Source organism: Microtus oregoni, unplaced genomic scaffold (assembly GCF_018167655.1).
Source record: "Microtus oregoni isolate MIOR12 unplaced genomic scaffold, Mior012 000815F_ref0000389, whole genome shotgun sequence".
Classification (NCBI taxonomy): domain Eukaryota; kingdom Metazoa; phylum Chordata; class Mammalia; order Rodentia; family Cricetidae; genus Microtus; species Microtus oregoni.
Genome location: NW_024545122.1, coordinates 18070 through 30628, shown reverse-complemented (window position 1 = coordinate 30628; position 12559 = coordinate 18070). Strand labels below are relative to the sequence as shown.

Here is a 12559-nt window from a genome sequence, read left to right as displayed (position 1 = left end):
ACCAGGGGCTCCTGACTTTCTGCCCTCCTCCCCACAGTCGCTACACACCCACTTACCCTGACTGGCCAGCGGCTTGCAGTGGGCGCCAGGACCCTTGCATTGGCACCTGGCCACACCTGCTGGCCCCGTTCTAAACCATATCTCATTTTCGTGGAAGAACTGGAGAAGCTGAGGCTCAAAGCACTTCTCTGGGGGACAAAAAGAGGACAGTGGGACCATGCAAATTTCTAGGGTTCCAGGGACCTCTCCTGGGCAGGCAGCTCTCCTTACCTCTCTGGCAATGCTTCCCAGTAAGGTGTTCTGGGCAGAGACAGTGGGGGCCATTGGGGGTGTTCACACACGTCCCTCCTTTGTGGCAGGGGTTGTGTTTGCTGCAGTGGTCTGAGAGACAGACAGACACCGGAAGGAAGAACAGGGAGTCTGAGTGACACGTGAAGGGTTCAAGCCCCAGCCTGAACCTGCTTGTCATAGAACCATGGAACCCCAAGTTTCCGGTCCTTAAATTCATCTGTAAAATGGTGGTCTCTTTTCCCAGAATTCTCCCTCTGACCTTTGAAAGGATGCTGTAGGAGAAGGGAAGAGGCTGGACCTAGAATCCCAAGTGTGTGGGGTCTGATGATACCTAGTAGGTGGGTGGGAATAGAGTGAAGGGCAGGAGGCAGCCTTGGGCCATGGGTTGCATGCAGTACCTTTCACCTTCTTGGGCTCCAAGCAGTATCCCCACTGCTGGTCCTGGTCAAAGTTAGGAGTGATGGCACACCTGGGGAAACAAATGAGACTTCTCTGCTTTGCCTGAAGGCTGACTAGTGCACACACACGCTCACACACACACACACACACACACACACACACGTGCACCCTTTTGCCCAAACACAATTCTTAGGCAGATGATAGACAGGCAGAATCCGTTTTCTCTAGGCCCCTCCTCCAACCCCCATGAGAAATTTTACCAGGACCGGCCCGGCCCGCCTTTGTGGATGCATCTGTGGTGCAGACGGCGGTGGTACAGGAAGGGAAAGTGGCAGAGGTTCCCATCAACGGTGAGAACTGTGGGAATAACACACCTCTGAAGCCTACCCTATGCCCAGCTGCCCATGCTGTGCCTCATGGGGCCTGGCTGGAGAGAGGAGAGTCCTCAAAGAGAGCACTCTACATCCAAGACTGCACCCCGCTTAGAGAACAGTCTTCCAGAGTCAAACAGGTGGAATGGCTTTCTGCCTCAAACCCTCACAAGCTCTGTGCCCTCGGGTCAAGTCTGAAACCCAAGAGCTTGTCACAAAGTTGCCACTTAATAAACATTTAGGTCACTTACCGTTTTTTTTGTAGTTTTTTTAAAAAAATTTTATAACTAATATATATATATATATTATGTATACAATATTCTGTGTGTATGCCTGAAGGCCAGAAGAGGTCACCAGACCTCATTACAGATGGTTGTGAGCCACCATGTGGTTGCTGGGAAATGAACTCAGAACCTTGGGAAGAGCAGGCAATGCTCTTAACCGCTGAGCCATCTCTCCAGCCCACTTACCGTTTTTTTGACTCATTAGTAAAATGGCAACAGTAATAGGACTGCCAATCCTCATGGTTCCCGGGCTTTGTGTGTGCAAATCTGCCTGCCTTGTGTAAGAATTTCTTTGTAACCCGTAAACCAATATTTGTGATTCAGGTTGAGGGTATAGATTAGCAGTAGTGTTTGCCTAACATGTGCACGATATCACAAGGAAAAACAAAAACCAAACAAACTACCAAGCCCTTGCAGTCTTCCATGGTCTTAATGAAACTGTATGCATCAGTAAAAATGTGCACACACACCCAGCCGAAACCCAACAAGGCAGCGCTCTGCCCTCTTTCAGCTCTTACCCTGAATATCCTTCCCGACATCCATGTAGCACGATATTTTTCCTCCCTCCCTCCTTTGTTCCCTCCCTTCCTCCCTCCCTCCCTCCCTCCCATTCTCTCTCTCTCTCTCTCTCTTCCCCCCCCCCCCTCTCTCCTCTCTCTGTTTTTTGAGACAGGGTTTCTCTGTGTAACAGTCCTGGCTACCCTGGAACTCACTCTGTAGACCAGGCTGGCCTCAAACACACAGAGATCTTCCCACCTCTACCTCCTGAGTGTTGGGATTAGGGGGGATTAGGCTTGTGCTGCCACTGCCCAGCAGCTTTTATTTTGTTTTTTGAATGCGCTACCATGCCCAGCCCAGTTTTCTTTTCTTCCTTTCTTTTTTTTAAAGAGCGCTAGGGTTTTAGCTCAGCGGTCAAGCACTTGCCTAGCACCAATCCCCAGAACTTCAAGGAAAAAGAAGGGAAGATGTGCTTCTGCGCATGCTGAAGTGTTATCTAGAGCTCCTGCCACAAGAAGCTGTCTTGGACCTTAGGGAGAAACTGAGTCAGAGATGCCTTGTTCAGGCAGGCGATAACCATGCTATTGGCCAAGAGGTCAGCGCTGAGGGAGCAACAACATGCACACTGAATATGATGCCTTTGAACAAAATCACACATGAAACATGGTTACATGTCAGTAACTGATGAAAATGTCGCAGTCAGAGGTCCACGGGAACCTCATAAAATTTGAGAATCTGCTATAGAGAATATAATTAATTAGAAAAAATAACTGTGTTGGAGGGAGGAAAGGGAAAGGGGAAATAGGATTGTAATCTCAAAAAGAAGAGCTATCTACTTTGGAGGATGAGTGACAGTGGCAGTGCTGGGACCACTGAGCCCAGCGCCTAGGACACAGTCAACAAACATTTGCTCCAAGTCTGTTTTTAGTGGCGTTGAGCAACAAGGCAACAAAAGACAAGGATCCTGGACCTTTAGGGCAGGGGACCACTGCTGGGTCAGGTTGAAAGGGGCAGCAGCTGTTTGGCTTAGTATGAGGTTGGGAGGAAGGTTAGAGGCTCACACTGTGTTGGGCCTCACTGTGAGGCATCATGCCGCAAGCCTCAGCTTGGCTTCACCAGATGTAGCTCACCAGGGTAGGGTTCATCACCTAAGTGGAGTGTTCTAAGAGTTAGGAACTTCTTATCATTTTGTGCTGTGGCTCAAACCCAGGGCTGTGTACTTGTCGGGCAAGTGCTCTACGGGTGAGCTACAGCCCTAGGCTAAGTCAGAGCTGAGGCTTTAGAGGCATTTTCCTGCCTTTGGGTGACCGCTTTACCAGGATCAGCGACTCCTTTCTCCTTAGCAGTAACCCTGAGGGACTCACTATTACCTGTCTAGTTTTACAGACAGGGAACGCGAAGCCCACACAGGAAATTCACAAGTGAGAAAGGGAGGGTTTGCAGGCAACCAGGGTGTTTGTGACCTTAGGCGAGTCTGAAGCCCTGATCTGGCTCCCATTACCACGGAGGGTCTGAGCTCCATCAGTGATGACTGACATCTTCCAGAGGTGTTGTAAGGAAAAGGGGGGAATACGGGGACACTAAGGAAGACTGGTGAGCGTCCAGGTGTGATGGCACCCATAGCAAACCGCCCCACGCCACCCGCCACCAAGCACCTGCCAGGCTCTAAGAGAGGCATCCAGTACAGACCAAGCCCTGCCCTCTGAGCATACAGCTTGCTATGGATCTGTACGCCCTACTCAGGTCTGCAGGTCTTCTGAACAGCTCTACTCAGGATCCCTCCTCTGCCAGAGGCCTGAGGCTGCATAGACCACACAGGCTAAAGCACACTCAACCCCGGCAGTGTAGATTAGGAAGAAGAGCACATCACTTACCCACAGTGGGCTCGTCAAGGCCGTGCTTGAATTCCTTAGGTCCTTTCCATGGTGGGGCCTACAGAGGACAGCAGGCAGGAGCATCAGAATTTCCTCGATCCTATGCTAGGCCCCAACCTCCTTCCACCTCCCCAAAGTACAGGATTTCCTCACAAGACTTGACCCTCCTCCCTCTTCCCATTGTCTCCCCTACAAATGTAGCCTGTGTTGTCATATCCCCCAGTGTGGGCTGCTCTCTCCTTTGTCTGGGCCTGCTGGGCTGGCCGTGCCTTTCCCCCACACACGTCTCCCAGTCACCTGAACTAGCAGGTGATAGGCAGAGGCCAGAGCTGGGACAAGGACCCCTCGGTACCATCCTGGTCCAATCCTAGCGTCCACAGCCCTCACCGAAAGTGTCAAATCCAGGCTCATCAGCAGGGACCCCAGGAGCCACAGAGCCCTCATGTTGTCGTCGATGGTCCCACTGCCTGCCCAGGAGGGCAGATCAATAGGTCTGGGCAAAGTTCACTGAAGCATGAAAGGTCAAACTCCCTCCTGGGTCCGAGGGGCACAGGCTTTACGGAAAGCCTGGCAGAACCATGACGTGGCATCCTAGCAACTGGGGAGCTGGCTGAGGAGAAGGCTCCTACGGCACAGTCTTACAGTCTATCAGAAAGCATGCTGTTTTCTTCTGCTGTATTACCACACGCTGAGCACCCTAAAACAATGTCCCCCTAAAACCATATTCACGGCTGCACAAACCCACAGGTAAACATTTGGTGTTCAGGGTTAGAGTTACCCAGACTGTCAAAAAACTGAAGTTCAGGCTGAGTTCCCACTCTGAAGGGGCATCCCCTCCCAAGTCCCTTCAGAAATCACCTCCATGTAGCCGCAGGACAGATGTCCTCACTTCTTTCTTGGCCGTCAACTACAGGCTACATGTGACTCCTACATTTCTGGTCACCTGCTTCCTTTAAAGCCAGCATCGGGACTGGAAGAATGGTTCAGCAGTTAAGGGCACTTGCTGCTCTCCCAAAGGATCCAGGTTCTAGTCCCACACCTACATGACAACTCAGAACTCTCTGGAACTCCAAGTCCAGGAGCTCTGACTGCCTCTGTGGGCATCAGGCATGCATGCAGGTAAAACATTATATAAGATAAATAAATTAATTTAAAAAAATAACAAAATAGAATCAGTATCAGAGGGGGAGGGGAAGTGGGGGAGGGGGCGATGTGTGGGAGGAGGGGGAGAGAAATGGGAAACGGGGAGGAGGCAGAAAAAAATTTTTTTCACAACTAAAAAAATAAACAAAAAAACCCAAAAAAATTAAAATAAATAAATAAACAGAAAAAAAAAAAGAATCAGTATCAGAGAATGCCCCTGTGTTGAATTGCTTCACACTTTGTGCCTGCTTTGCCAGGAAGATTCTGGTCCTTTTTCACGGCTTATCTGATTAGGCCAGGCCATCAAGGATACTCTTACAGAGCCAGGCATGGCGGTACATGCTTTTAGTCCCAGGAAGCAGAGCCAGGTGGGTCTTGGTAAGTTTGAGGCCAGCCTGGTGTGTATAGTGAGTTCCAAGATAGTAGGGCTATGTAGACAGACGCTGTCTCAAAAGAAATACACACATACATGCACACACGCATGCACACACACATACACACACATGCACACACACATGCACACACATGCACACACACGCACACATACATGCACACACGCATGCACACACGCACGCACACATGCTATCATGATGTCAACCAATAGGACTCTTAATTACATTTGCAAATTCTTTCCTTCTAAGACGCTATGTTTCTCAGGTTGGTCTTCCATCTGTGATCCTCCTGCTACAGTCTCCCCAATATGTGCCACAATGTCCGACGACATTGGCAAAATCCTCTTATGGTCTCCACGTTATTTTGGATTAGGGCAGATTATTTTTTGGTTTTTTCGAGACAGGGTTTCTCTGTAGCTTTGGTGCCCATCCCGGAACTAGCTCTTGTAGACCAGGCTGGCCTCGAACTCACAGAGATCCACCTGCCTCTGCCTCCCAAGTGCTGGGATTAAAGGTGTGTGTTACCACCGCCCGGCAGGGCAGATTTTTTTTTTAAATATTTATTTATTTATTATGTATACAGTATACAATATTCTGTCTGTGTGTATGTCTGCAGACCAGAAGAGGGCAGCAGACCTCATTACAAATGGTTATGAGCCACCATGTGGTTGCCGGGAATTGAACTCATGACCTTTGGAAGAGCAGGCAATGCTCTTAACCACTGAGCCATCTCTCCAGCCCCCCAGGGCAAATTTTTTAAACACTTTTTAAAAAAGATTTATTAAAGCCGGGCAGTGGTGGCGCACGCCTTTAATCCCAACACTTGGGAGGCAGAGGTAGGCGGATCTCTGTGAGTTCGAGGCCAGCCTGGTCTACAAGAGCTAGTTCCAGGACAGGAACCAAAAAAGCTATGGAGAAACCCTGTCTCAAAAAAATCCAAGAAAAAAAAAGATTTATTAATTTATTGATTTAAAGTGTTCTTTCTGTATGTCTGTCTGCAGGCCAGAAGAGGGCACCAGGTCTCATTATGGATGGTTGTGGGCCACCATATGGTTGCTGGGAATTGAAAACTCAGGACCTCTGGAAAAGCACTGAGTGCCCTAAACTATTAAGCCATCTCTCCAGCCCCTAGGGTGAATTTTTGTATGATAATTCCTGTTCTGTCCCGAAAATAAGGTTTATAAAAGATAGGCTTAAAAAGCACTGTTATTTAATAAGGTATCAGAGCTGCACCTCCTTGCTCTCATATGCAAGAATGTATCTTCTACTAGCAGCCCAACTTTGTAATGTAAGAATCACCCAGGTGATAATGGTTTTTAAGACATGAAGGGGTCCTGGGGAACAGCTGAGGCTTGCAAACACGTAGCAGGACCAGAGGTCCTAAAGAGAGCCCAGTTGCAGTGGTGGGTAGACCTTTGTGGTTTTGGAAACACTAGTGCCCTGTAATAGTCACAGAAGCACCTGCCATGATGAAATGGAGCAGGCTGAGATCTAAAAGGCAGGTTATGTATATACTGCCAAGGGTGGGGCTAAAGAGGTGATCCAAGCCGCCTGAGAACACCAAAAGGATTGTGAATGAGTTCCCAGAAATTGGGCTTTGGATGGTTTGCAGTGTTGGAGCTTGATTTTGCCTTATGCAGAGCTTGCCCTGTTTTCTCCCTCGTGAAGTTAAAAAAAAACAAAAAACAAGTCCATTATTTTTGATATTGCAGGAACACATAGTTGAGAGATTTTAAACTTTAAGAGGAAATTTTTAGAGTTTTACAGAAAATTGGGAAAACTACAAAATTTTTAAGGAATAGTTAAATTTTAAGGCCATTGGACATTTTAAATTTATAAAATGTTTTACATTATTGATATTTGAACTTTAAAATAAATAAAAGGCTAGAAATTAAGGTCATATCTATGAGCACCAAATACTAAACACCCAAAATGGGGACGTTTCTGTCTTACGATGCAGCAAGATACCAACCTACACAGTCTGGCAAAGAGCTTGGAGCAGCTTCTCAACCTGAGCCTCAACCCTTTGCAGTTGAAGGACATTTTTACAGGGGTAGCCCAGGACCACTTGCATGTTGAATGTTTGCTTTGAGATCCATAACAATGGCAAAATTGCAGTTGTGAAAAAGCAACGGGAATGATTTTGTTATTGGGGGGGTCACCACAACATGGGGGCCACCACAACATGGGGACCATACTGAAGGGCTGAAGCACCTGGAAAGCTGATAACCACTGGCTTAGAGAATGTCTCTCCTTACCTAAGGTCTGTTTATGTTAAGAATTTATGTCTGAGCCGGGCGGTGGTGGCGCACGCCTTTAATCCCAGCACTCGGGTGGCAGAGGTAGGTGAATCTCTGTGAGTTCGAGGCCAGCTACAAGAGCTAGTTCCAGGACAACCTCTAAAGCTACAGAGAAACCCTGCCTTGAAAAACCAAAAAAAAAAAAAAAAAAAGAATTTATGTCTGGCCTCTTTGTCTTTGCTAACTTTGTTAAGCTTAAGCTATTTTAATAAACTGAGTCATAAAAGAAACTGTTATATCTGGGAAGTGGTGGTGCACACCTTTAATCCCAGCACTCGGGAGGCAGAGGCAGGTGGATCTCTGTGAGTTTGAGGCCAGTCTGGTCTACAAGAGCTAGTTCCAGGACAGGATCCAAAGCTACAGAGAAAGACTGTCTCAAAAAACCAAAAAAAGAAAAGAAAAGAAACTGTTATATTCTGTAGTAGCATGTATTTTCCCATATACTTTTGACCATTTCCATGTTTCTTTTGACAATTGTTCATTTATTCGCAGACTAGACGGCTTGTTCACTGGTGGAGGGTCTCTGCAGCTCTTTATGTATCTTGGATAGTAATTCCCTCTCTGATATGCAGTTGGCAACATTTGGTGACTGTCTCTTCACTCTGGGGATTGTTTCCTTTGGTATGCAGAAACTTTCTTTGCTTTCTTTTTTTCTTTTGTTTTGCTTTTCGAGGTAGTGTTTCTCTGTGTGTGGCCCTGGCTATCCTGAAACTCACTCTGTAGACCAGGCTGGTCTTGAACTCAAAGATCTGCCTGCTTATGCCTCCCGAGTGCTGAGATTAAAGGCATGTGACACCACCACCCCACTTTCAGAAACCTTTTAATTTCACTTAATCTCGTTATCAGCTTTTGGTATATTTCCTGTGTTATTTGGCGTCCTTTTCAGGAAGTCCTTGCCTATGCCCGTATGAGTCTAACCTATATTCTCCTTTAACAATATCAAAGTTGTAGGTCTTCTGTTACAGGCTTTGATCCGTTATGAGTTGATTCTTATCTGGTTTCTCTGGCCCTCAGTATGAAAATCTTCAGGCTGACTTCCTTCATGGTCACATGACAGCTCCCACAGTTCTGAGAATCACATCTAAGCTCAGGGCTGCTCAGGTGAAGAAGTGCTGTCCCTTCTAGTTGCTTCTGAGAAATGAGGGCGGCTCCACCAAAGGGCTAAGCAGAAGCTGGATATGGGGGAGCACACGGGAGGCAGAGGCAAGAGGATCAAGATCCTCTCCAGAAAGCTGAAGCAGGGCTCCCAAGACAGCTCAGTAGGAAGGGTGCTTGCCACCAACCCTAACGTCCCAAGTTTGGTCTCCAGATCCCACATGGTGGAAGAAGAGAACTGGCTCTCGCAAGCTGTTCCCTGACCTCCACCATAGCGAGTGCACACACATGCGTGCACACACACACACACACACACACACATACAGGAAAAAGAAAGGAAGGGAGGAGAGTGGGGGAGGGAGGAAGAACTGCACTGCAAGCAGGCTCTCTTCATGAGTCATTAGCATTCCTGGGTCACATAGCACCCTGAAACCATCTCTATCAAGACTAAGGGGAATTCCCACAGCTGGGTTAGAGCAGTTATCTTGGAGCTAGATTGGAGAGCTGTGACGAACAGTAGCCACTGCAGACGGGTGGAGCGGCCTGGGTATGACGGCCTGGGTATGACGCGACAAACGCAGGCCACCAACGGCTCCCAAATAGCCCTGTGCTTCCTGCTTCCCAGTCCTCCCAGGGCCCTTAGCAACTCCCATTTCCAAACGTATTCCTTCCAGTTGACTCTGTGAGCCCCGAGAGCTTTCTAGTGGATTCCTTTTTGTTTACAGAGGGTTTTGTTTGCAGAATGGATCGATCTCTCTCTCTCTCTCTCTCTCTCTCTCTCTCTCTCTCTCTCTCCTGTTTGTGGCAGGCCTGACCAGCAGCACCCAGGTCTGTTTATTCCACCGTCTGACCGTAGTCATGTGTCACATGACAGGGACACATCCCCAGAGAAATGCATTGTTGGGTGACAGTATTTATGGGAATGCTGCAGACTGTCCTTTTGCAAGCTAAGATAGCCACTTGCTCACAGAATCTAAAGAGGTTCCCAACTGCACTGTACACGAAGCTCATTTTCATTGTCAACTAAAACAGTTATACAGTGCATGTCTATACCCCACCCCAGGCTGTGTGTGTGTGTGTGTGTGTGTGTGTGTGTGTGATGTGCATGTTCCTGGGTCCGTGGAGGCCAGAAGTTGATGTCACATTTTTTTATTGTATTTTTTTTATTTTTTATTTTTTATTTTTTTTTGGTTATTTGAGATAAGATTTCTCTGAGTAACAGCCCTAGCTGTCCTGGAACTAGCTCTGTAGACCAGGCTGGCCTCTGGCCTCTGACTCACAGAGATCCTCCTGCCTCCGAGTGCTGGGATTAAAGGCATGTGCCACCACCGAGAGATATCAAATATCTTCCTCAATTATTTTCTTTCTTTCTTGTTGTTTATTTTTGTTGTTATTGCTTGGTTTTGTTTGTTTGAGACAGGGTAGCTCTACATAGCCTGGGCTATTCTGAAACTCATTATATAAACCAGGCTGGCCAGCCTCAAACTCACAGAGATCCTCCTGCCTCTGTTTTCTGAATGCCTTGATTAAAGGTGTGTGCCACCACTGCCCAGCTTCCTACCTTAGCTTTTTTGTTTGTTTGTTTGTTTGATACAGGGTTTCTCTGTGTCCTTGGCTGTCCTGGAACTCACTTTGTAGACTATGCTGGCCTCGAACTCAGAGATTCGCTTGCGTCTGCCTTCCTAGTGCTGGGATTAAAGGCATGCACTACCACTGCCTGGCTGCCGCCTTGTTTTTTAATGTCTGTGTATGCTTATGTGCCTGTGTGAGGGCATCTGCAGAGGCCGGAAGAGGACATCAGGCCCTTTGTAGTTAGAGTCACAGTTGGCTGTGAGCTGCCTGCCATGGGTGCTAAGAACTGAACTCAGCAGGAACAGCAAGTGTTTTTAACTGAGAAAATTTCTCTCCAGGCCTTCTGTCGTTCTTTTTCAGACATGGTCTCTCAGTGAACCTGGAGCTCATGGAGGCTTGCCAGTGAGCTCCAGAGACCCTGCTCTCTCTGCCTCTTCAGTCCTGGGTTACAGATGGGTGCTGCCACCCCTGGCTTTTTGAATGAATGTTGGAGATCTGAACACAGGTCCTCACGCCTGAGCAATAGGCCCTTGACCAACTGAGCTGGCTCTCCAGCCCACGGCTGAACTTTCAGACTTCCCCATCTTCATTTCCACAGCTCTTTCTTTGACTTCTGGAAATGAAAGGTGGTTCAGGTGCTGGAGCCTGTCAAGCTAGAGAGCTGTCTGTCTGTCTGTCTGTCTGTGGAGGGGTGTACATTTGTCTGTCTACCGAGGTTTGTACATATGTTTGTTAACTCGGAGATGCTGACATCCTTTTTAACATCTCAGACAGAGAACATGCTTGAGAATAAGCACAACAGATTAAGCGCAGATATAGCAGTCTTTCTTCTGGGCCGCCAACCAGCTTCCAAACCATGACATGGTGACTTACTATGAGTTACGGACAGTCTGCCTTAGCTTAGACTTGTTTCTTGCAGGTTCTTATAACTTAATTAAACCTGTTTCTCGTCATCTATGTCATCTACATTTTGCCTCAGGGCTTCTTACTTTTCTTTCATTCTGTACATCCGACTCTGTGCCTAGTTGGCTGGAGGCTTCCTGACTGGCTGGCTCCCTGGTCTCACTCATCCCCCCCTCCTCTTTCATTAGCCTAGATTCCTCCTCCTACTTATTCTCTCTGCCAACCAGCCCCGCCTCTCCCTTTACTGCCTAGCTATTGGCCATTTAGCTTTTTATTAGCCCAATCAGATACCTTAGGCAGGTAAAGCAACACCTTTGCCTCATTAGACAAATGCAGAATAAACAATGTAACACATCTTTACACAGTTAAAGTAATATTCGGCAGAATAAACAAATGTAACACATCTTTACACAGTTAAAGTAATATTCCACAACAAGCAGAGGAGAAGGTTGGGGTATAGATCAGGGGCAGAGCACTTATCTAAAATGTTTGAGGCCCTGGGCTTTTCCTCAGAACTGCCAAACCAAAACCAAACAAAACCCCTAGAACTGGAGTCATATGTGGGAAAGAGATTTTTTTTTTTTTTTTTTTTTTTTTGGTTTTTTGAGACAGGGTTTCTCTGTGGTTTTGGAGCCTGTCTTGGAACTAGCTCTTGTAGACCAGGCTGGTCTTGAACTCACAGAGATCCGCCTGCCTCTGCCTCCCGAGTGCTGGGATTAAAGGCATGCGCCACCAACGCCCAGCGGGATAGAGATTTTTGAGTGATAGCATTTAAAACCAAGGCTTCCGAGACACCTGAGTTCAGAACCACTATCTGTTTCTTATAGGTGCTTTGAAAGGTAGATGCCTTTGTTTTGTTTTTATTTTTTTGAGATAGGGTTTCCTCTGTGTAGCCCTGGCTGTCTTGGAATTTGCTTAATTGACCAAGCTGCTCTTGAACTCATAGAGATCCTCCTTCCTCTGCCTGCCAAGTGCTGGGATTAACAGCTCTTGTGGGATTTCAATCTCTTTAGTCAATGACTTTTGAGGATTATGAATCCTAGAGAGTGGTCTTATCTGTGGGATGACAGTTTATAATCTTAGGGAGATGGCCTTGCCCTCTCCTGCTCCCGCAATCTCTTGGGTGGTCGGTGAGGAGCAGACAACTTGCTCTTAACCCCTGGACAGAGCGACCACACGCTGGCTGAGTGGCGGCATCCAAACCATTCGGTATTAGTGAGTGTTTACTCTGTTTACTCCTATTTTTTTTTTTTGAGACAGGGTTTTTCTGATTAGCTTTGGAGCCTGTCCTGGAACTCTGGAAATCTCTCTGTACACCAAGCTGGCCTCGAACTCACAGAGAACCACCTACCTCTGCTGCTGAGTGCCGGGATTAAAGGCATACACCACCACCGCCCAGCCTTTTACCCCTATTTTATAACTAAATAAATTCTTAAG

General features: G+C 47.3%; 1 protein-coding gene across 1 annotated transcript in view; it reads right to left on the bottom strand.

The window, feature by feature from the left end:
• Nucleotides 1-56: 56 nt before the first annotated feature.
• Nucleotides 57-12559, bottom strand: part of LOC121445805 (coagulation factor XII-like) — a gene marked incomplete at its 3' end in the record, with an annotated part of 18748 nt that continues 6245 nt past the window's right edge. Inside the window, exons 2-7 of the mRNA XM_041647935.1 lie at nt 4105-4210; nt 3718-3775; nt 951-1047; nt 690-760; nt 271-381; nt 57-188 (exon numbers count right to left, since the gene is read on the bottom strand). Of these exons, the coding sequence (XP_041503869.1) occupies nt 57-188; nt 271-381; nt 690-760; nt 951-1047; nt 3718-3775; nt 4105-4210 (575 nt within the window). The remainder of the gene's footprint in view (nt 189-270; nt 382-689; nt 761-950; nt 1048-3717; nt 3776-4104; nt 4211-12559) is intronic.